Source organism: Trachymyrmex septentrionalis, unplaced genomic scaffold, assembly GCF_001594115.1.
Source record: "Trachymyrmex septentrionalis isolate Tsep2-gDNA-1 unplaced genomic scaffold, Tsep1.0 scaffold14, whole genome shotgun sequence".
Lineage (NCBI taxonomy): Eukaryota > Metazoa > Arthropoda > Insecta > Hymenoptera > Formicidae > Trachymyrmex > Trachymyrmex septentrionalis.
Window position 1 is genome coordinate 2,460,329 of NW_017304543.1, and position 26,762 is coordinate 2,487,090.

At 32.3% G+C, this 26,762-nt stretch overlaps 1 protein-coding gene across 2 annotated transcripts in view; it reads left to right on the top strand.

Moving 5' to 3' along the window:
- The first annotated feature begins 487 nt into the window (after positions 1–487).
- LOC108745646 overlaps positions 488–26,762 on the top strand; it is a 40,009-nt gene continuing 13,734 nt past the window's right edge. The window contains exons 1-2 of one of the 2 annotated variants that reach the window (XM_018481940.1): positions 488–510; positions 551–1,147. In XM_018481940.1, coding sequence (XP_018337442.1) covers positions 1,009–1,147 — 139 coding nt within the window. In that variant the 5' untranslated portion in view covers positions 488–510; positions 551–1,008. Of the gene's footprint in view, positions 511–550; positions 1,148–26,762 lie in introns of those variants that run through there. The other variant, XM_018481941.1, reaches the window with a different exon arrangement.

Consider the following 26,762-nt stretch of genomic DNA (forward strand, 5'->3'; position numbering starts at 1 on the left):
TGCGACATAGAGAAAGCGAGAGAAAAACGGACAGAGAGAGAGAGAGAGAGAGAGAGAGAGAGAGGGGAAAAAGAACAGGTTACAAGGCAAGCGGGCGCCATTCGGAAGTAACAGTGTCAAAGCACTGAGGCACACCGTTTGCAACTTCTTTAACGCCGCGCACGTCATCTAGAACGTGCGATGGGACGTGCGAGCGTGCGTGCCGTCGTCAGCGTGCGTGAAGGTGCGTGAAGTGGCCCCGTGTGGTACGAAAAGTGCGAAACGGAGAGTCCGCAGACGGAGTCGTTTGTCGCTTGGCGCGCGAGCGCTAAACTCGGGGCTCTCAGTCTCGCCTATCGTCTCCGTCCAAGCAGCCGAGTCTACGGGCGCGCCTTCTCGCTCTCGTGCCTTCGTTTCGCTGGCGTGTCGTGAACGCCGACCGCTGGGCTGCTCGATTCTCCGCCTGTTCGCCAGCGGAGAGTTTTCACCGCGTCGTGCGTATACACTCTGCGTACGTGTGTGTGCGTGTGCGTGTGCGGTGTGTGCGTGTGTATGTGCGCGCGCGCGAGAGAGAGAGATACATACGCGAGAAACATCAGAGACAGACGCAACCGGCAACCATCGTATATACGTGCCGGAGGCGAATCGGATCTGGGGGAGACCGTGAAAAAAAGAATTCCCAGATAATGAAGAAACCTGCGTGTACTGTGGACTCGTGATCGGTTGCGAATTTTTCCGTATTGTATATTTTTACGGGGAAGATAGAGAAGTGGAGAGAAGGTGGCGGAACGGAAGAAGAAAGAAGAGGAGGAGACAGAACGGGAGAAAGAGAGAGAAAGAAAGACAGACAGATTAGGTTAGGTTGAACTCACGTTCCCCCCTCCCATTTCTCCGCTGCGGCACCAGGGCTTCATCTCATTTCGATGTGCACGCCAGTTTCCATTTGACTTGTGTACGCCTAAGGGACGAGGGCATAACGGAGAGAAGATAAGGAAACCGAGGAAAGAGTGCAAGGATAGTGCATGACTGATGGATCTGAGGAAAAGTGATAGAAAAATACAAATGCTGGTCGCCGATGGAATTTTTGTCACCGAATCGTTCATGGCAATCAATAGCGAATACCTCAAACTCAAAGCTGGGATATTACGCTTCATCGACATGTTTCCAGGTTAGCGCGAGATTACACGATTGTTACACACGGCTATCTGGCATTTCGTCGTGCCTTCGTATTCACTCGTGAATTTAATAGATTGCGAATTCCGATCGAAAGTACTTACTTAATGCATATTAAAGCTGTTGTACACAAATCAATGTATAAAGACGTATGTCTAAATCAATCAAGTACGAGAAATGCCAGTTACGATTAAAGTTAGTTTGAATAATACATCTATATGTATACATCTAAAACTTTTAGAATGAATTGCCACTTTGAAGAGTGTCTTACTCTTAAAAGTTGAAAATTGAGTCTTTTTCAAGACTGGGGTTCAATTTTCATTCTTTAAAGCGAGATTTCACTCCAAAGAAATTTAAAAATATCGTTAAGCTAGTCTACTTTTACATTAAAGGTCTTAGTTTCACTAAGCTCGGTTAAGTTAACCGATGGTTACATGGGGCTCATTTAGGCCCAGTTTCACAATTCATTATTACTTAAAATAAGTTAAACCTCGGTTAAAAGTTAACCATGAATTGTGAAACTGGAACTAAAGCCCGGTTTTTTATTATCTGGTTAACTTATGATTAGATTTAACCTGATGTTTTATCCATTGGGCTTCATTTATGATGATATCATAGACGAAGCCCATTGGGTGAAACATTAGATTAAGTTAACCAGATAATGAAAAACCGAGCCTAAATGAGTCTCGTGTAACCGTCGGTTAACTTAACCGAAGTTGGTGAAAAAGATTCAAGAGACCCTCTAAATTCATTCTTTATAGCTGAACTTCTTCCACAGTTCATCTCTTTTCTCTTTTTCTCCAAAGAATTTAGAGGGTATTTAAATAATTTTTATCTTATATATATGCACGCTGATTATCCTCTGTCTTGTAACACAAACTAAAATAATAATATTCGTGTGTTTAATATAAATATAGAAAAACCACGAAATCCTGAATACGCTTTATTTGGCAAAATATGCAATGGGTATCTTACTCTCTAAAACTTTTTGAGTGAATCTTATTCTGAAGAGTGAAATCTCACTCTTAAAGACTGGAAATCGAGCTACTCTTTTTCAAAACTGGCTCAATTTTCACTCTTCAAAGTGAGATTCTATTTCGAAGAAATTTAGAGACTACGTCAAGATATTCTACTTTTACATTAAGTTCGTTCTTTTTAGCTGAACTTCTTGCACAGTTCTTTTCTCTTTTTCTTTCCAGAGAAGTTCAGTTAAAAAGAATAGGCCTATTCTCGAGATTAGATCAGTGTACAACGACTTTAATATGCACTAGTGCACACTAGTGTATGCAACCGAATTCGCTATTACTCGGCACGAAGTCGCATAGTATCGTGTCGCGACAGTTTCGCACGAACGTTTCCATTCTCGAGGGCCCCCCTCAGATCAAACGAAACGGTCTTTCTTTCGACTTCCACCAACACGACGGAGGTGTCGTCTGATCTTACGTGTCTGGAATTTTTGTCCTCCCAGAATATTTACAACTTTTTATACGCACCTCTCAAATATCTTTATACGCAGCCCTTTATTGTTAATCCGGATCTATAATAAGTGTTTTAATTCTTAAGCCGTAAGAAACTGATCAATCATAACCGAATGCAAGGAAAATAATCGATTGTTCATTTCTTATGGCTTAAAGCTTAAAAATCTATTGCAGATCCAGGCTTACCTAGCACAGAAGCTTACAGTAACCCAATAACGCGTTTTTATTTATAAACGTAGATTAAACTTTTTATGTCTATTTCTACCACAAGTAGTTTAATTTTAATCTTGGTTCAACCAACTGTTCATTTTTTTTCTAGTTCTAGGAATTAGAAAAAGATAAAGAATAAATAGAGAATCGAGATTAAAGTTAATCTACATTGAAATGAAACAAAAGAACAGGTCTATCTATCTATACAATGTTGTAATATTTCTACAATATTGTTCTACAATATTGTTGCAAATGTTGCTGCAATTTTGTTGGAATGTGTGTGATGTATGAGTAAGATATCTGACTCTTCCCACATTAACTCGAATATATGCTTTAAAAAAATCAAGTATAATCAAGTATAATCATCATGCAAAGAATGCATAGTAATATTATGTCGCAGAAGTAGAAGAAAAAATGTACTCAAGAGATCGCACTCGTATATCTTCATCGTTTTTAAAAAAACGTTAGCATTTTTAGTTGTCATTAACGACAGTTCGAAGATTGTCCAAAGATACGTTATTATAAATGATACATCCAGAAATACATTATTACAATCTCTCAATAAAATTTACATGTATCGGTACACAAGAAGTACGATCTACCGCGCGGTGTTAAATGTAAATGTATGTAGCCAGCCGAGTAGACAGAATAAAAAAGACGAGACGGTAGACGACGACGCTGCAGAGACTTGTGCGAGACGGTGTGTTCCCATACGTCTAACGATCATTTCTTTTTCTTCGACCTTCCTTACTCCTTGGATATTCGCGATATAACGCGTCATCGTCGCGTTTTACCGAGTTTCACTAAACTATTTTGACATTCTTTAAAAGTGTTCATAAAATAATAATTACATGAGATTGTTCGCGATGGCATGACTTATCATGCTTATCAGAATCCGTATTTTTTTTATACATTATCGTTAAGTATGAGTCGTACCTAAGAGTTATATATAAATTTATAAGAGTTATAACATTACTTTGATATCTTTGCTCTTTTTATTTATATTACTTAAGTAATATTATTTTTGTGTCAGTATGTATATAATATGTAAGAAAATATCAATAATTTAAGAGAATATACGTGGCACAAAAAATCTAAAGCGATTTTTTTGTAATTTTCCCGAGATTACTTATCAATTTGAATCTTGATGAAGTGATATATGCAATTTATTCGTACGCTTCATCGGTTTATTTCTCTATTTTGTGCATTAATAATTTAAAAAAATAAAATTAACTTTTAATTTAAAAAATTATATATACCTATATTTAACTCAAGAATTAGGAATTTGATAGAAAAATCTAAAAAGAAATATTCAGATCGGTATAAATCGGTGAGTGCAGATGTCGGTAGCAATAAAGTATTCACGACGCTTAATTTTTTTGTATATGCGGGAAAATTGGAATCTTGAACGTGATATACACATCACTTAGCGTAATATTAGTTTTATTTAATTTCTGCTTAAAGCTTTTTTTAGCCAAAAATAATTCAATACGAAATTCCAACAATGAATAATATTATTTAGACTAGGTTGTTCTTTCGGTAAACTTCAGCTTAATATCTTATTCTCTTACTCTTTTATGCTCTTATTCTTTTACTTTTGTGTTTATCCAATAAATAAATTACTACATAGCTTATCTGAAGGTGAAACAATCTTCCTTAGTACAGTAAATTAAAAATAAGGCATATCTCAAAAGATAAAAACTATGACATATAAGATTGATACCTAAAAACATAAAAGACAAATGTATTGTATAGATTTACAAATTAATTCTTGGTCTTTTTCAAAATTCAACGTTTATTTAAAAAAAATACTGTTACATTTTAATCTGGGAAGTAATTTCCCTCTACATTTATACACTTTCGCCACCTATCAGGAAATTAGCGAATATCTTCGCGGAAAAAGACGGCGATTTCGATTTAATGAAGTCATCGGTACATTTTTTCTGTTTGGAAGTGAGAATCCGCTAGATGATGCTGTAGCGATCGGAATAAGTGGTAATCAGAAGGGGCTAGATTAGGAGAATATGCCGTATACGGCAATATTTCCCAACTCAATGCATAGATGAATTTCTTCGTCGCTTTCGATACATGTTGTAGCAGTATCACTTGTCGTGTCCCATGGTACGGTTTTTTTTAAATCAATGGCATCAGTTGGTCTTGATAACGTTGAGCAGTAATTTTTTCACCTGGTTTTAATAGCTCGTAGTATATACGCCTTTGTAATCCCATCAAATACACAATAAAATTTTTTTCGTATGAATACTAGGTAATCGCAAGTAGGTAGATCCTAGGTGATCCTCTTTCGAGGATTTGCCAGGTCGAACTAACAATTTTCTTCTTTTCCGATTGTCATGCAACACCTATTTTCGTCACCAGTCACCACTTTATAAAGGATCTTTTTTTTAAAACACAAAAGCAATGATCCAGCCGTCTCTCTTTATTGTCTGTACTAAGCATATGCGAAATCCAACGATATGCTTTCTGAATCCTAGCTTTTATAACCGTACCGAAACAGTTTGCTACGTCACTTGCGAGTTCTAATTGTGTTTGATGTGAATTTTCATTCGATAGATCCTCTGATTCTTGGTTTTTAAATTTTTTCGGCTGTTTAGAACGAATTTTATTCGACAAATAGAAATTTTCTTTGCGAAATTGTGTAAAACATACGAAACCGCATCTTCTCCGAAAACCGAGCAGAAAATCAAATTTGTTGCTTTGGCGGTATTTTTTTTATTTCAAACGCGAACGATATACAGTGACGAAGATGCTTTTTCTAAAACGACATTTCGTTCCGCACAAACTTCACTTATTTTTTGAAGTTATGTGAATTGTATAATTGAATATTAATGTTCTTAGGTTGGTCTTGAATATTCCAACAGGGTCGGAATTTAACAATTTATATTAATGTATAGTTGATTTTAAGAAAGGGCCGAGAATTAATTTATATACCTATTATTTCTCTTTTTAATGATCCTTTTTATGCCCGTTTCCATCAATACAGATTAACTTTAATCTCGGTTCAACTTACTCTTCGTCTTTTTCTAGTTCTTTAAAGCTTAGAAAAACACGAAGAGTAAGTTGAACCGAGATTAAAGTTAATCTACATTGGTGTGAATAAATGGGCATTAGTATATTCTAACATTACAAGATTAACTCAGTAGTGAAAATAGAAAATAATATTTTATTCTAGCATGCACAAACGATAATTTTTACAAATATATCTAAAACTATCCTCGACAACATAAATTACTATCGTGTATGTTTATTGCTTTAATTTATATCAAAATATTACGCGACGTAATATTGTATGAAAAGAATCTTGTTGATTATTTAAATCTACAATTATTTAAATCTACGCGTTTTAGATTATAATAAGTGGAATACAAGAGAGAACGTGTATTTCTGATACTAATAAAAAGAAATTAGAGAGACGTGTCTATTTATATGTCAGTGTAAAATTAAAATGAATTAAAACATAGAGACTATTGAAAAAAGAAATAATTACGATAAGCGATCAATTGTATTATAGAAGGTAAATTGTGAAATTCAAGTACAGTAAATTAATGTTAATAATTATTTTGCAGAGGAATTAGTTTTACTTTTTATGACATGAAGTAAAATTGATCGTTGTCTTTGAATAATATTTATAAATCTTATTATTGGTTTAAATTTCACTAAACTTTCGATGAAACTTGCATATTCTCGTGTATATCTACAGATAAATATATTACTCTTATGATGTTACAATGTTTCGTCATTTGATTAGTCTGTTTAAAAAAATATTTTTAAAAAATTAAAAAATCTCTAAAAAAATAGGTAAGAGAATAGAATTTTTAGATATTCTACAGTTTTACAGCTTGTATCAAGATTAAAAATTTTTTATTTAAAATTATGTTTAATTGAATTTTTATATAAATTTTTTGAAAATTAAAAAAAGTCTAATGTTCTTTAGACGTTTTAATTTGTGTGTGTGTGTGTGTGTGTTCAAAAGATAATAGGTAATGATAACAGTTTTATAATATCTATAACACATTTAATCAAAAATCTACATTCTTATCTGTGCAATATCGCGTAAATAAGAATGTAGATTTCTGATTAAATGTTAGATAATAATGTAAAATTGTTATATTGTATATTAACACAATAATAAATATCATACGGACATGACACTTATGATTATTTTATGTGCAATATAATTAACAATGATAATAAAAATATAATACATCCAAATATATATGCAACTATATCTATGATATATAGACTATATCTATATATATATATATATAAATTTATGAAAATATACTGCATATATTTTTACTATAATGTGATAAAGTTGCGTTACGGGTTTTACTATGTTTGTTTTTGTATTGGTATATGTATATAATAGTATTAAAGTTGTTAAATTATAGGGATATTTAACATTATGTCAATTACATATTTAAAATATTGGTAAATATACGTCAAATGTTCTTCTTTTTCTCTCAGTTCTGCATCTCCTATAAATGCAATATTCTGTCTTATCTTCATTCAGTTATGCAAACAACTTACTAATTTTTACTTGCATAAAAAGATAAAATATTATAACTCTATAAAACTAGCAGAACTAAATCAGTAGAATCAAATCGTACCTATCGGAATTTTTAGTACTTATTTTGTACTAAATTATACCATTAATGAAGCGGGCACATTTGAAACATCATTTTATTTTATTTTTTTTAATTTGCTAATACATTTTAGATAAATAAAAATATGAGACACATGTTTCACGAAAAAAAGTAAGATGTTGTTTTTGGGGATACAAAATAGTACAAATTAAATCTTATTGATTTCTGATATTTTTTTTTTCTTTTATTTTAAATTAGTTCTGCCAGTTTAATATTAAGCTAGCAGCGCCACGATTTTTTTTAAAATGACATACGGTACAAAATTATCATTAATAGTACAATTTAATACAAAATGAGTACTAAAAATTCTGATAAGTCCGATTTGATTCTGCTAGCTTTACAGAGTTAAATATCAGTTAATTTTATATTTTATTTATATCTTTTTGTTCAGATAGTTATTACAAAAAATATTGTTGTAATAAAAATGCAATGTACATATCGCATATATACCAGTATAAAAATATATATCTTTAGGATTTAATCACTGCAGTTACGATAAAAATCCTTATTGACTTTTAAAACTCGGTTGCATCGATATAGGTACAAACAAATAAATCGATAAGGATGCACATACACGATATGTTAAGTCGATCCTTTTGAAACATCGCGTGACCGACCTTGATTTCATCAAGTTCTCGTCGTTCAAAGGCTATTCTTTAGAGCTGCACCTACGCATTTATATGCATATCTCTCCCTCCATCACCCCTACCTTTCCCAATGTAAAAGCTGTAACCTACAAGTAACTGCAGCGTAATTGACAATCGAGAAATCGTATTTGATCGGACACGAAACATATCCGTGCTATTTCCGACTGCTGGGAATTGTATTGGTATCTATAAAATCATAATATCTATAAAAGCGATCGTTGATTTTTTAATTTGAAAAATTACAGTAAGATTTTTCAATTGTAAAACAAATTCATATATATTATGTCTATATTCTTTAACATTAAACGAATATTAGAAATATATGCAGATTTATTTGATACTTTTTTAAAGAATAATATGATATATTCAATCACAATCGTGATATATAAAAAATTATTATTCAATATCGCTATCATTTTACCGCTGTTACATTGAAAAAAAATGTATTAAATTTTAATAAATAATTGTTTGAATAGTATATTTATTTATAAAAAATAAATATTTGTTAAATAAAACATTTAATAAGTAAATCAAATTAATAGTTTTTGTACCAAATAAATTATATATTTACATCTAGTAAATATTCAACTGGCACTATTCAAGCAAATATTTATTAAAATTTATTAAAATTTAGTACATTTTTTCTCTTAATGTGCGCACAAATTTCCGCCTCTATTTCATATGAAATATATATATTTTTCTATATATTAACTATATTCAAATTCAGCGAGTAGAAAATGTAGATTCAATCCGACTACTTCATTAATCCATCAGCCAGATTAATTGAACAGTATACTGTCGGATACAGATATTTGCTTTATAGCAGCATATAACAAGCCGCTTGATGTGTAAAGATGCCAATAGGGAAGGCGGATGGGTACACAGGAGGGTGCCGGTGCCGTTTGGGATAATATGACAAAGATTGGGAGGCACGAGACGGTAGAGGGCGAGAGTATGGACAGACATAGAAAAGCCAGGTGTTTTGTGGCATAGGACGAGACCACCCTCTGCCTGCCTCTATTCCCTCTTTAAGGGACCAACCGTTCGGCTTGGAACCGCTCGATTCGTGTCTCCTTTTTCTCTGGTCCTGGTTTATCCATAAATTCTGCTAAGCGCTTTACAATATTTCATCTTACTCAAATCCTTATTTATTGATACATTTTTATTTATTACAGTAAACACGTTGTAAACACAGTAAACACATAATAAAAGCAAATTTTCGTAAATGTCAATTAATTAAGCGAATGAAGATCGGAGAAAAAAATTGTACCAACAATTTATAACAGTATTTTGTATTATCGTAGAAATCTTAAATATCATAGTTTTGTTATAAACCAAAATTCTTTTTTTCTACGATAGAAAGTTGTGACTTTGTGTCTTTATACTGATAATCTATTATTGTTGACTGTGTGACAAATTTGAATGAGCCAAAAAATTTTTAATTTTTCTCTTTCATTCCATTATTATCAAATAAATTCTTCGACAGCGGATTATGATTCCTCACTCAAATGCTAGAAAATTCCAATCTTTTGCAGGCTTCCACTCCTTTTGCAAGTATCTGCACACATCTACTATTTCCTTGATATTCGTAATAAACGGTTATTTTCATATTTGTTTTGTTTAATCCTAGTAGACCAGTCATGGGTTCAATGTACCCTATGCGATTTTATACATTGCTATATCTTTTTTATAATATAATTTGAAGACTCGGATTAAATTTAAACATTTTAGAATTTTTTTCTAAAGTGGTTATTTTTGCGAATTTTTCAAATAACATTTCTTTGAAGCATTGTAATTGAAAATAAAATATTATTTATTTGATTCACATATTTATCTGTCTTTGTCTGATTTCGAGGTAAGTTTCACACGTTTTGAGCTAAAAAAATACGTATTCAGTCCAGAGATATAGCATGACAAAGTTGTAGGGTTTCACAAACCCTGATGTGACCAGGAAAATAACCAAAAATAACAATAACCTACTAGGGTTAAGCTGAGATAACTTAATATATTCAAGCTATAAACTTCGCATGAATTCAATACGTTTACAAATATCAGGTTAATAAGTTTTTATTTTATAACTTACAATAAATGAAATGCAAGATGTATTCACTTGAAACGTTCCGATTGTATTTGTAATAATATATAATAATAATAGATTCAATGAATGGTCAATGAATGTTCTTTTCAACGCTTAGGAACGTCTTACGCTTGTCCTGAGGAAAATTAGCAATGCACACGCTTTGTTCATGACAGAACGTGAAGACGTTTTATCTTTATATATTCGTATAACACTTAGGAATGCTCAACAATGTTCTGTGGTCATTTGATAACGCTTAAATATTTTATATAATTGTCTTAAAACATATTATATTTTTGACAGCGCGTAAGATGATCTTTTTTCTATTTTTTTAATAAATCGATAAATCCACATTGTCATAGTAACATTGATGCTCTGAAAGCTTGAAGTGTAAAAGAATGAGTGCTAACGAGTGCATACGTGTATGTAACATTTTAAAGAATCTACAAACCATACTTCCCCCATTGAGAAGGTACCGAACAATAATTCAACAGCAAATCTTAATCAAAAAAGAAATAACTAACTTTATTTAAATATAATTATTACAACATATAAAATTATTTTTGTGAATCATCGATTGATACATGAACCGTTATGTATTATCGCTCAATTGGAAGGAGACGTAAAGATCTTGTCGATCTCTTTACTTCGCCAAATTCGGTTTTAATAGTAGCGATTTGAATTATTCCGTTCTCGCCAGGGTGCACATTTTTGACTGTATCTAAAGCTCATTTCGTGCAAAGTAGAGAGTGCAAAGATTTTTCCTTTATAAGGACAATTATATCGACGTCAAGTTTTGATTCAGTTTTGATCCATTTATTTCGCGTTTAAAGTTTATTTAAATATTCAAGATGCCATTGTGACCAAAAATCGTGACGTACCTTTGTGATATGCTGCCAAAGAGATAATTGGTTTGCCGGAGTAGATAGTAAGTCTTTTTCTGGTAAAAAATGGATCTACCAATTGAATAATGAGCGGGGGACAAAGCTAATAAGTCATTTGGATCGGTTGAAATTGCGGTAATGAGTCTGGAATTTAAAATGCCTTTGACTTCAATATCGAACGTGTTTAGCTCCTCAAATATAAATAGACACTTACGACGCGTTTAAAATGATGTTTGAATAGCTATATCGAAGATTCCCACAAATCTCCGAAATGCAATGCCATCGGTGGTATAAAATGTCAATCAATGCGATGTTGACTCTTAAAATTATGCACAATATTTTTATGTTTTTCAGAATTAAGTAAAACATACATTTTTTTTAATTAATTACTTGCACCTACAAAATTTTTTTCGTTCAAATATATTTGACTTGATAGATCTCATCTTGCAATGGAACGCCGTAAAGCAGCAATAAATCCATCAATTGATAAGTCGGTCACAATTTCAAGATGCATTGCTTTAATTGTCATACATATGAATATGCATACATATACTTCGATTTTTGTTACGAATTTTTTTTTCCTTGATATAAAAGGGTCCGCAGAAATCGATACCGGTATAAATGGGTACAGTTTCGCATACACAGATGATGGAAAATTTTCCATTTTATATTCAATTGCACTAGCGTTAAACCTAAAACAACATTTGCATAGATGTATGATGTTACGAACTTGGTTTCGACCATCGATTAGCCAAAAAATTTTTGTCTAAGGAAATATAGAGTAGTTTGAATCCCGGAATGAAAATGCATCTCGTGAATTTCGCGTATAATAAGATCAGTGATATAGTGTCGACTTGGCAGCAAAACCGTATGTTTACACGATCAGGCCATATTCGACTCTTGAAGACGCCCTCTGACACATAGCAAACTTTAGTCGCTTAGAAATGGGTTTAAGTTAGAAATTGTAGACTTAACTGCAGGATTTTTATATTCTTAAGTCTTTTGATTTTATTAGAAAATCGGTTAATTTGAATCATCTTTATTACTCGTGTTTCAACTTCAATAATTTCCTCACACAAAGGAAATTTATTGGCAAATCGAAAACGTAAATAATATGCAATAATTTTAAGTACTTAATTTTGAATAAGAAGAATACTTTTCAAACATATCAGAATTATTGGAAGCCGTAATAAGACGTACGTTCTTTCTTAATTCGGAAATTTCGTTCATTTGAATAAATTCAAAAAACCATTCTCCTTCATCTTTAAGTAACTATGGAGGGCCTGAAAATCATGTTTAATTTTGCAAGAACTTGTAAGGTAATTGACCTCTCGAAATTGCATTGGCTGGATTATCCTCTGACATATCGCCATACAGTCGTAAGTTTTTAGAATTTTTAGCTAATGTAATACAATGGTAGAATCGCATCAAAAAATTGTGTTGGGGAAGATATTTAACGCGTTAATTGCTTCATGATACAATTGAGCTAAAAGCCACAAAGCTCTAAGTCTAAATGAGGAATAGCAATAGTCTTTAAAGGAGCGACATGTGACTTGGCGCAAAGCAAATTGACAATTATATTCTCACATTTTCCACGAGAGCGTACGTGAAGACATGTGCCATAACCAGCATTATTAGCGTCATAAAAATCATGCAGTTGAATATCGCAATGGTCCTCTTAATTAATAACTTTCGACTAATAGAAATTTCGTTTATTAATTCAAATTGTTTAGCAAATTTTAACCATTTTTTTATCATTCCATGTAAATGCTTTGTGGCACGGATTCATCCTAATTTAAATTATTTCGCTAAACATTTTGCATCATTCTTTTAACATATAGAATTATGGGACCTAACAAACCTAATGGATCAAAGATTTTGGCAATTTCCGATAATATATTTCATTTTGTTAATTCTTTCGAAATTTTAATGGTTGCACCGAATAATATATATTTCATCATTTCGCGCGCATCGTATAACACCGAGCGCCTTTGAAGAACGATCTTCGTTAAAAACGAATTTTGCATGTAATGCATTAGTCTCGAGATCATTAATAATATTCTCATTATTTAAAGCCCACTGTCTTATATTGAAGCCACCTCGAGAAAGCAGTGCAAACATTTTGTTTCTACTCGTGCGAGCTTTGTCAATGCTGTTAGCGCCGGTTAATAAGTCATCATAAAGATGCGAACTTAAAATTTCGGAAGCTATAGGGTAAGCTTGTTTTTCGTTATTCGCAAGTTTCTTTAGAACGCGAGTAGGCAGAGGATGCGACATCAAAAGTGTATTAAATTGAAAAAAATACACCAAAGTGTATTAAATTGAAAGGTTCTAATCTCACCATTTTTACGCCAAGAATGTGTTGGAAACATCGATCGTCATCACATAAATGCACTTATAAATACATTTTTTCGATATTCTCTGTAAGAACATACTTTATGTGTGAAACTGAATTAGATGTCAAAATAATTTATTCTGTATTGTTGGCCCAGCCATTGATATATCGTTTAATGATATTCTAGAACTTGTCTTCGCGGAAACATCGAACACTATTCGTATTTTAGTAATATTTCTAAATTTTTTGACGACTGCGTGATGAGGCGTATAATATCCGCTCTCATCTGACTTTTCAATCAGAGATATGTAATTCAGTTTTAATTTTTATTCCTCTAATATTCGAGAATATTCAGCCTTTAACACGAAATCTGCCTTTAACTTTTGTTCTAAAGTTATTAATCTTTTTAGCGCGGGAGTGCGAGAATCACTTAGGCATTGTTTTGCGAAAAGGTATGCGAACTACACAACGTCCATTATTTTCACGTAAAATCGAGATATTTATAAAATATGATTCACATACGATATCTTCTTCAGATTTTGGTTTGTCCAACATGATCTCTTCTATATTTTAAAAATTATTTATCTGAGTTTTTATATTTGTTAAGCAACGTGTTTCATTCTTAGACAATTTCTTTGGCGTCGTACCACCAGCGACAACTCAGCCAAAACGCGTCTTTTGCAAATATAAATCATAACCTTCTTGAGATAAATTAATTTGACCGATAGAGAGCAAAGACAGTGTCCGATCGCTCCGAGTCCAATTAACAAATCTACTGAATCAGGTAAATGGAAATTCGAATCTGCCAATTTAATATTAGGACGAATTTTTATCAAGTCGCGTGAGAAAGTCCCTGAAGGACTAAAACTTGTGATAGTAGATATCACGTTAAGCAAACCAAATCTTTACGAAAATCTTATATATAACATAGATTATATATAGTTATATATAGATAGTATGACAATTTGTACGATTCCTTTCGATTTAATACAGTTGTGTTAATTGAACCGATAGATAATGAACGTCCAACTACGTTTATGTTTAGTTGTTTCACGATGGATTCTGAAATAAAATTAACTGTTGTACAGGTATCTAACAAAGCGCGACATTTGATTAGCTTACATTCTCGATCTTGAATATGAACCAGTGCGTTTGTTAGCAATTGTGGCAACGAAGCATTCAAGATTTGTAAAAGCAACTGTTTGATTGAAGACCGAATCTCTTAGTCATTCGTTTTGAGTCGAAGCTGATTTTGTTGCGCTAGATTTATTAGCCGAAGAACTATTGTCATAATGCAAAAGGGTATTATGACATTTTTGACAAATTATACAATTTGAGAACTTACATGGGACACCACGATGAGACCACAAGCAATTAAAACAAATCTTCGCATTTTTTACTGCTTCGATACGTTTCTGCACAGACAATTGCTTAAACTTTTTACATAAGTAAAGTGAGTGACGTTTAATTTTACATATCACACAATTGCGGGAAGTGTTTAAAATAAACGCTTGATTAGATGGAATAATTCATTTTCTTTTAATTGATGGTTCTATTTTATTTCTTATATTGGACTCTATTTTTTTAGATCTTTCGCGTTTTGACGCACGGACCGCAGTTTTATACAGAAATTCATATATTTGATCAGACTTTGGAAAATCGTCTCTTTCGAGGGTAATCTCCCATTTCTCCAGTGTAGCTTTAGGCAATTTGCTTTCTATAATATGAACTAACATCTCGGGTCCAACGGAAACCCCTAAAGTATTCAAAGAGGCACCCGTGTTGCACGTCATCCACGAGTTTAGTCAAACCGTTGTGTTCAATTTTTACCACGAGTAAATAAAAACTGTTCTTGTATAACAACGAATTCAGATTCATGCGCTTCATTAGGATCTAATATCGCCAGCTCATCATTGAGCTCCTCAAATGCGTGATATAAATCAGTTAAATGAGCTATTGTTAATTTTAACGAAGTATTGTCTGATTTACTCTTACCGAGAACATTACTTAAATTAGTAATCTAGAGATTTTAGAGAAGAACGCTTTTGTATAATTAATTTAATCTTATCTGATATTGCGATGCATTATAATAAGGACTAGAATACGCGAAAATGAACGAAACTAAAACGAACGACTTAGCTTAATGTCTAATGAGTAGGTGGGTGCTTCCGATTATATTCCGCCGTTTAGACGTCCGTATTCCGTTGTTTAGATGTTATATTACGGATGCGCCACGTCGAAGTTCAATGGGCTGCTCCTTATATCGTAATATCATTCACAGATATCCTCTTGAATAATACTCTTCTCGAATGATTGGTGGGAAGCCCACCTCACAGGAGGCATCAAAAATGTTTTGTTTAAGCTGAGATAATTTAATATAAATTTTGCATGAATATGTTTATATATATATATATATCAGATTAATAAGTTTTTATTTTATAACTTACAATAAATGAAATGCAAGATGTATTCACTTGAAACGTTCCGATTGTATTTGTAATAATGCTTAGATTCAATGAATGGTCAATGAATGTTCTGTCCAACGCTTAGAGACGTATTACGCTTGTCCTGAGGAAAATTAGCGATGCACACGCTTCGTTTATGAGAGACCGTTTTCGTATCTTTATTCGTATAACGCTTGGAAACGCTCAACAACGTCCTGTGGTTGTTTGATAACGCTTGAGTATTTTATAATTGTCTTACAACAAATAACCCCGCACCAATCTTATGGGAAAATGTCTTTCTGCGAATTTGGCTAATTTTTGGATGTGTTGTAATTCTTTTCATTCTGAACAAATAACTCAGTGGGCACAATTTGATCTTATGAATCGTTTTCGCTCTACAAGCTTTGAAAGGTTTAGTAATCGTGTAAAATCTGGACCTTTCAAAGCTTATAACACGGAAACGGCTCATAGAATCAAATTGTACCCATTGAGATATTTGTTTAGAATGAAGAGAATTACAACATATCTAAAAATTAGCAGAAAGACAAATCCCATAAGATTGGTGCGGAGTCCTTTATATTTTTGACAGCGCGTAAGTTTGGTAGCGTGCTAAACTACACAATAATTACCACAAATCTTACAGAATTATCGGAAATCGGCCAGCGTCTCACACATATACATTGAAAATTGAAAGACGCATTTCTCGGGTGATAAACATTGTTTAAAAAATTAACAATTAATTTATATCATCAGGACTCTCCGGAAAGCGTTAGGACACATTCAGATTCACTATTCAAGCACGAATATAATGTTAAATATTTTAGAATACAAAGTGTCTCTAATATTATAACATTTAGACACGAAGAAAAGGAATATGATATAAAAAACATAAAGCAAATGTGATTTTAAATAATCATTAAATCGCAAGATAATAAGATTATTAATTTTTTATTATAAAATACTAAATTGAATATTTTTTTTTACTTAAAATTTGATGTGGAAAATTGCAGAACTTTTAGAAAGATAAAACACTGTTTACATTTTCGCTTGGTCCATAGAGAATCAAGAGAATCTTTAGAAAGTTCTCTCTTTAATCTTTCTACTGTCCAATTATTTCAGGCTGATTGTACTGCAGTAATGTCTACTAACAGATATGCGATTAACCGACCAAATCTTTCAACAGCTTTTTTGTCTTCTTTTTTTTTTAATTGTAAATCTTATTCATTTAGCATCGATTTACCGGTGTCTATAATTCTTGTTCTTTGCTTCTTTAAATTTTTTTTAAATTAATTTTTTTAGTTATTAAGTAATTTTTAGCAATTTTATGATATGTATATTCGAATTGTTAATTCATAATATATTTATATAAACGCAGATTTCTCGAATTTATTTATTTGCGTTAGTAATGAATTTTGTACTGATGAAGACTCAAATCCAGGATCGAAACGTTTACCTTTAATTTGTTTAATAAATTTTAATTTAATTCACATGTGTTGGCTCTTTTAGCATTATATATATTACTTGATTTAATTATTTGTCTACAGTTAATTGTTTAAAATGAATTTTTTATTTATAATTGAATCGTTTAAAAGTTTACGGTCTTTTAAATAGTTCACTAAAGATGAAATTTCAACAACTTTTAAGATACCAAAAATTTATTTGCATCCAAGGAAAAAACATTACAATTGTACATGATTTTGATTCAAATATATTAATATAGAGATGTAATGATAAAGATAAAAAAGAGTAAATAATATAAATAAAAATTAACACATCTAATTTACAATTATATGTGTAGTTAATATATGATATATCATAATCTCTTATTCTTTTATATATAATAACTGTCATATATAGTAATAACTATCACATATAATAACTGAATATAGTAAAGAAATCGATCTAATTTGCTTGTTTTATGTGTAACAAAGTTATATTCTATGTATATTCTATTAACGTATTATCCAAGAATTACAATTAAATATGGAAAGTCAAAGCAATCGGATCTAAGCATCATCGGCGACGCACCTTTTCTCGAGGAATCTTATCGCACGTGTTTCTATCGTGATTCATCCGAACTTTAATTTACGGACGGCGATACGGACTGTGTAAATAATAGATGTACTGTTTTACCTTTGTCATTAGGAGAAGACTATTGAAATGATTTTCTAAGTGTCACACACACGACGCGTTATTCATGATACGAGTGCGAAATCCTACGTCAGGTCTGACGTCAATCGCCGTTCAAATATTCAGTCGCGACTAGTCACTGTGTCGATACTTTTCACTCAATTCCTTTCAAGGTCCGGTACCAGATCGAAAGCGATCGAGAAAGACGTCCCGACATCAGGCACATTATAAATAAATAAATGCACGATATACATCCGGTATGTGATTGCAAATACACCATTTATACCGCAATATCTCCGTTATCTCGAGTCCTTGCTCCGTGATGCGAGGCAATTTCTCATGTCGAATAAACGAGTGAAAACGACACGTTTATACACAACGTTACGTTTTTCTTGTGCTAATTCGGACGAAATAGATGATGAGGGAAAGAGAACGACATAAAGCATATTGTCCTAACGTCCTAACCAGTAGTGACTTTAAGTACGACCCACGTTCCTTCTAATAATTGGCCATTTCCCTGCCGGTCGTGTCGCCTTCCGAGCTCAAGTTTCTCCTCGTTTCGACCGACTGGTGAAATAATTCTTAACGCGAATCGCGAATCGCCTTGAATTTAGGTTATTTTCTAATTGCATGCTTTTCAGCGCAACGTCCGCTTACGCTTGCAGACTCGCGTGCGCTCCAGCCTTGAGCAGCGAACAATTATTTTAACAAATAATGCAATTTTTATTTCTACGTATTTTCATTTCAGAAGAATTTATCTCAATTTAGAATTTAAAAAATGAAATTTAATGAGCAAGCTTAACAACGCGAATAAAGGGTCAATTACAATGAGAACAATTTTCTAGTTAAAAATAGATGAACTAGAAAATTTTTTGATCATGTTAATCAGAATTCTGGAGATTAGAATTATCTCAACTATAATTATAATAGCTTCAACCGCAAATTTTTTCCTTTTTTAATTAGAATTCTAATTAATGCAACCAGACTCTTTTTCTAGTATAAAAGTATTGAAAATCCTATCAAATTATATTGACTCTAGTAATATTAGTTGATAAAAAGAGATTATTAGTTTTAACGGAAGCAAATGAGGATTAACGTTAACTATCAAAATTTTGCATTATCTGCCTCTCAATATCCCTGTTTCTTTTGATCTCTTTTTTTTTCGAACTATCTCAAATTATGTCTTTTATTTTACTTAATTATATTATTCTATTTATAATTAAAAAACTTGAAATAACAGGGTATGTGAAATTAGCACCGCAACTGTAGTACTCAGGAGTTCAGATTAGAGTTTCCGTTTCCGTTTCACGAGACAAAGAATTCTATTTTATTTATAACAAGAGTTCCGCTTAATAATTATTTTTAAATAATTTTTAAAAAATGGGGTGCTAACTTCTTATCGAAAATCGAGATCAAATAGTTCTGAGCGGCTCAATTGCTTTTCATTTCGTGAATACCTAGAGTTCCTAATGCATAAAAAAAATTTTTGAAAATAAAAAAAAATTAAAAATTTTTGAAAAATTAATTTTTAGATACAATAGTTCTGATTAGAGTTCTTGCTTCCTTTTAACGAAGAGTTCTCTGTATTTTTTAATGCGAGATTCATTTGGAGTGCTAACTTTTCAAAATTCGAGATCGAATAGTTCTGAGCAGCTTAATAGCTCTATTTTGTGAATATCTAGAGTTCCTTATCCTATTATAAAAAACAATTTTGACATACAAGAAAATTTATTTAAAAAAAATTCTTTTTGAAAAAAAAACGGGAACTCTAATCAGAACTCTTAAGTACAATACTATAGTTGGAGTGCTAACTTTACATACCCGAAATAACAAGACTCTTAATATTCAAAGTACGAGATATAAAAGGCTAATAAAAGTCAGAGGATATAAAAAAATAAGAAATCTCCATTTGTTTAACATAAGTATAATTGAAGATAGATATCACAAACAAGAAAGAACTGTAGAAAGTAAGAAAGTTAAAACACTACAAAGTACAATACTAAGTACGATAAATTATTCTATTTATGTTTGTCTAAAAAGTTGTATAATGTTTTAAATGATATCTCAGATTGACAACAAGTTAATAGAATAGAATAATTTATTTACTTCAGCTTACAAAGTTAATATTATTATCATTTTCAACACTCTCTCTCTCTCTCTCTCTCTCTCTCTCTCTCTCTCTCATCAATTATATTATTTTCAATTTAAGATCAAACGTTGATTGATTTTTTAATAGAGTCGCGATCGGTCATGGCACAATTGTTCAACTATCTACAAAAGCATATAGGACGTCGCACTGGGTCTCATATTATATCCTACATCATCGGATAAGTCTCAAGATTCTTAGACAGCATATATGCGAGAAATCTTGGGTGTGCCTAGAGTCACGTATCTTTTGAAAGCTGCAGCTACCGATGGACGAAGGAAGAAAGCTGGCAGAGAGAAAGAGGGGAAGCGGAAATTTTCCGGCTAGAGAAGGGTCCCGAATAGCAGTGAGACCGGTCCGCACCAGCTGTGACTCGTCCAAACACGAAAATTTATAAGTTCCGAGAGATATGTCGACGAGGAAATAAGAACGTTCCCCCGTTTACCGTGCTTGGGCCACTAAACTCTCATCCAAGGTCCGGTTCCACCTCTGTAAGATTAACTCGGTTATTTACTGTTTATTTTTTTCTAATGTCCATTTATCAATATACATTAACTTTAGTTTTTTCGGTTTACTCTTTTCCCTTTTTTAATTTTTAGAACTTAGATAAAAAATAAGTTAAATAAGATTAAAAATAACCTACAATTACTAGTACAAACGAATATAATTCTTAGGATTACAAAAAAAAATAAAGAATAATAAATTATTGTTACATTGCACTGGTGGAACCGGATCTTATTCTGAACAAAACACTTGAAACACGAGTCCCATAATAAAATTTACGCGCAATGGCGAAGTGTATCGCAGTTTTCAAAGTACAAGGCTGAAAACGAGCAGCCAATTTTCTGCCAGGTGGCTGACGAATCTACGTCTAACGATATCATCAACAGAAATCGTCGGATCGGAAGTGATCCGTAATTGCTATTCGGTTATTATCGTTTTTCACGCTACGTTAATCTCAATCGATCATCTTCCGCGCAAGCCGGAATAAAACGATCATTATCTTTGATTTCTGCGTGATTTTGACAAATGTATGTTTGCGTAGCGAAATCCCTCCCCTTCCCCCAAGAGAGGAAAAGGATTCCCCCAAGATATGGAATATAATTTTGCTCTCGAAGATTTTTCAACTCTTTCTCTTTTCTTCTTGCTCAAAGACGGATAGTAATCGAGACGTATATCGAGAGGAATAGAGAGAGGAAGGGTCGTGCCGATCGATGATATAGATAAAAAAGCAACGCGCTCTCGATAATATAATGCTGGACTAGAGCAGGACGTATCTTTTCCACTCGATAGAGCTCAGGGGCACTCATAGGCGGGGCCATGTGTCTAAAGAAGACGGGATCGCACATGTCCACCTCGTCCACCTCGGGTATTCATGTCGGTATTCATGGCGAGCAGCTGCCGAATGCACTTCAACGCCATTACCTGCTTTTTCGCAACGCTGGCATCGCGAGGCGATTATGTCCCGATCGGCCCTGGCACGCACCCACTTCTACCACCCTTTTTACGTATATTATTGATAATATCGCTTTACAATATATCACGATCAATTAGATCTCCGCGATATCGTTCTGAGATTTTCAATTGATATTGTGTTGTAGAACTGTGTGATGTAGGACGGTGGAGTGAAATGCACAATTTCCTTCACGAGACGAGTAGTCTGTGTGTGAAAACGTGATTGCCGATTGTTGAGAAAATTGTCCCTCTTCCCATTAGAATTTTGCATTTGGAAAATATCATTAAATGCTTAAAATAATGAATATTCGGGAGCGAAAATTAAGCGGCTTAGCTGACAACAGAAGAGATATATAACGGCAAAATATATTTTTTAGCTTTTAACTTTTTAATTAACACATTTATTATTTTTCATGCACGTTTACTTACAGTCAAATAATACAAAGTGACGAAAAAAACGAGCAAGATTAACGAATTGCTGAAAATGTATAATATAAGCGATACGTCACTCACATTCGCGCGATTGCGTCAAAGCCGGTTGCTGCGCGGTAATTACTTCCGGATTTCACTATATTCTCACGCAAATGTTTCTGCCTGCCGCATACGGTACTAAATCTGAAAGCTGAAAACATGCCATTCATTAAATCGAACAGTTTTTCGCGAAAATAGACCTCAATGAGATTTCAAATCTTGTATATGCGCCCACCTCCCTCCTCCTTTTTATCCTAAATGAGAGAGAGAGAGAGAGAGAGAGAGAATCTCTCAAAAGTATCAGATGACAGATTTTTTGATCAATTAAAAAAAAACTTTTCCCTATCGAAAATGTCACAAAGTATCAACAATTTATGGATTATAAGCGATTGAAAAAGGCGAATTAAATTTTCAGAAAATATGAAAAGCTGACGAAAAATATGTTTTAGTCAATTTCAAGTGATGTATGCCTGTGCATTAACATATTATATTATTAATTATTGAACGTAATATACAAAATCACTGAAATTAGATCGTTAAACTGCTTTATCTTACTTGTTGATAGCGTAAAATTTTAATTTGATAAGTTATCAAATATAAGATATAAAGTCAATTTATCAACATAAACTGACAGAGAAAACTGAGTACGTATATAGAAATTATTCGGAGTAGAGTCCGATTGTGGAATTGTTTGATTATTCCCTAGATTACTATTGAGTTTCCTGAGAAAAAAACGAAATAATTCCGTTCGACACCCATTCCGAATAATTTCATAATACATGCCCTGAATAGCAGAATCGATTTTTCACGTCAATTTCTATTGTTTTTAACGGCAATGGATGTACGAGCGAATTACTTCTGAATATTACCGTGTTTGTCATAAAATTTTTTCGTTTTTTTTTTTTTTTCGATTTTTCGTTAATGTAACATATAATGTAGAAAGCGGATTTGGAGCAGTCGATTTAACGCGGTGAGCTACGCAAGCTGAGTATCGTTGGCAGCCGGCACATGGTCCGCATCATGCTTTTCGAAGCCGCAGATGGTTCCTCCTGTGCGCGATTATGGTTTTTTTTGTCGTGCATGCCGCGCCCGTACAGGCGGTAAAACACGTGTACGTGTTTCGATCATTTTTTCATCACAAAATTGATCGGTTTACCTAAAATGTCCATCCACGTACGCGACGGCCTATCATTTACGCGATACAAAATATAATATTGTATATAGTGGCTATTGCACTACTTGCTACATCGCGATTCATTATTCGTCATCGTAACTTTACCTGCTATCAATATTGTGTTATGTCAAGAAAATAATCAATCAAGACTGAATATAGACTTATCTCTACTTCAAGTTTTCTTTCTATCAACCATTATTTTCATTTTTATTTTTAACAATACATAAATTATGATATCAATATTAATTATTTTAGTCGTGAATAATAATACTTTTAATGATAAAATCTCTTCCGTGTATTTTAATGTGCCTTACAGTTGATTATTAAAATACGACTGATTGAACCATCGCGCATCGGTGACTTCAAAGTGACGCTAATAATAATAATACCTTACGACTGGCAAAAACAGCATTCTTTTTCTAAGTATTTCAATAATAATCACAAAGCGGAGGGTAATTGTTCGGTCGAAAGAAAAGAACCATGACTCGAACCACGACATCTAACTGATAAATGGGGGCATTCCGATGGGACTTTAGTCGGTCTGCTACAATAACGATAGCCAGCTGTGCTATGTGCGAAAGTAAGATATTCCGGCGCGATGTAGGTAACTTGTCCATGCTTTCCATTTCAACTATTTTTCACAATGCAAATGATGCAAATGATTACATCGCAGTCTCATAAAGCAATTCATCAAATTTCCAATTTCGTTGTTAGAGGTGTGTTTTCCGGAATTCCTGTGCTTTTAGGAATGTCAATTTCTCATTCATTATTCGTCAGATGTACCTTCAGATTTATCTTTGTGAACTTATCTGCTTTTAAAATGAAATGTTTTAACGAAAATAATGTTAATAATTCGTTTGTAGTAACAATAATGTTGTTTCTATTTCTCATAAAAAATAAGAAAATGAAGAAGTAATTGTGCCTGATTTTAAAATAAAACAATTTTATTGATTTTAGATGTACATTCACCTAATATCGAAGTGTACATTCACCGAAATTAATTCTCGTATACATTTTTGCCACTTATCAGGTAATTGGCGGATACTTTTGCGGAAAAAAGACAACGGTTTTGATTCAACGAAGTCATCGATACATTTTTTCACATCTTCTGTTTAGAAGTGAGAATCTGCTAGTTGATGCTGTAGCGATCGAAATAAGTAATCCGACGGGGCTAGATCAGAAGAATATGCTGCATGCGACAATATTTCCCAATCCGACGTACAGATGAATTTCTTCGTCGCTTTCGCTACGTGGCCTCACGTTGTCATGCAAGTAGTATCACTTCCCGGTGTACGATCTTTTGCTCAATGGCGTCACTCAGACGCATCAGTTGGTCTTGATAACGTTGAGCAGTAATTATTTTACCCAGTTTTAATAGCTCGTAGTATACGCCTTTGTAATGTCACGAAATACACAATAAAATTTTTCACGTGAATACTGGATTATTTTAAAAATAAACATTGAATTTTGAAAAAAAAGGTCGAGAATTAATTTGTACATCATCTAATATATATCTTTGTTAAAAATAAATAAAATTTAAATAAAAGAAAAAGATTTTGTAGCTTGAAATCTACTTTTGAATAGTGACTATATTTTTTTGAATTTATGTGAGTTTTGACATTTTTATATATAGAAAACTACGAGTTGAAAAAAAGAAATTTTTCTTCTTACTTTGTAGGTCTGTTACATGCCAAAAAAAATTTGCGAAAATTTTCGATTATCTATATCGTGAAAATTTGGAGTTTTTCTTACAAGATCGTTTTTTAAAAATGTTTCTACAATTTTTTATTCTTGAGTTATTCACGAGTTAAGAAAAAGGAGCATTCTGACTTTGGTTATAACTCATAACTCATAACACATTAAAATGCATTGTACTTAAAAAAAAAACAGATTCTTAAAGCTGAAACGGTTGCTCTATTGAGTGAGATAATTGCCAATTTAAAAAAGTAGAATATATAAATTTGAGCTAAAAATGATATTACTGTCCTTATAATTAAGCAATAATGGTCATAACAATAGTAATATTACATTTTTATAACTCAATTTCTATATATTTTACATTTAAAAAATTAGTATGATATTCGATAGAGCAAAATTTTCAGCTTTGAGACTCTGTTTTATTAATTACGATACAATGATTTTTAACGAAGTTATAAGCAATCAAAATCAGAATGCTCTTTTATTTAATCCGCGTTTATAAACTTGATAACAAAAAGTTGTAGAAACATTTTTTAAAATGAATTTTTTTTTTAAATCTTTAAACTTTCATGTTATATAATCGAAAATTTTGCATCAAATATATTCTGAATATAATTTTGAGCTAAACTTTTGAACAAAATTCCATAGAACTTTTTCTCCAACCCAATATAATTACAATAAATTTTACTCATTTATAGTAATATCACATTTTCTAATAAGTTTTTCATACTGATAAAGCTATTACCTTACATGGCACCTTACATATAGCAACATGATAACACTTTTCATGACTTGCGCTCAATAAATTGATTTAATTTATATGAATTGGAATAACTGTAAACTATAATGAAATGCTTAAATGAAAACCTTCCTTAAATAATCAGTAATGTGAAGTAAAAGAAATCCCGCTACCATGGCAGGAGATCAAATTATTCCAATCTAATGGTGACAGCCTTACCGTTGACAACGTTCAAATAATATCTCCGGAAGATTCGACAAACACACATAGTTTTCACTTATTATAATGACTATTAAATATATCTATCGTCACCATTTAATTGACGTATTTTTTATTATATTCTACACATTTTTAACAATAATTTGGACGATCTATTCTTCTTACGAAATGATAACTGCGATCTTACGGATCTTCACAAAATTCTTAACAATCGGTCAGCAAATCGTTTGCGAATAATTGGTGTCTTCCAAATTACAACATTCATCAGGATCGCTATACGAATTGAAACACATATCATTGTTTTTTTTATTTCTGATGATGATAATTAATAATCAGTTTGTCATGTCATGTAATCATGTAATAATCAATTTTATATGTATTATGTACATACAATTATGTATGTATTTAACTCCTATTAATAATTTTTATACGTTTATATTTTAAAAAATCGACTCTTATTTGCCTTTTTTATCGTCATATTATTATTCAAATCTACTCACAGAAAAAGAATGAAAACACGCAGCAAAAATTTAAAAAAATGTATGCCTTTGTTAGACAGAAATTATAGTAACCACAGAAATAATATAATTTTATCGAAAAAAGTGAGAATAGTGAGTTTTTTTACTAAAAAATTGAATATAAGTGAGCCTTCTTCAAAATAGTGAGTAAAGTGAGAATAATGACTCAGTTATCGGCAAGCCTGTGGATTTCGCAATCTCTCTCAAGGATTCGCCAGATCGAAATAATGATTTTCTTTGTTATACAACACCGATTTTCATCGCTTTATAAAAGAAATCTTTTTTTGAAACGCAAAAGCAAAGATCCAGCGCCGTCTCTCT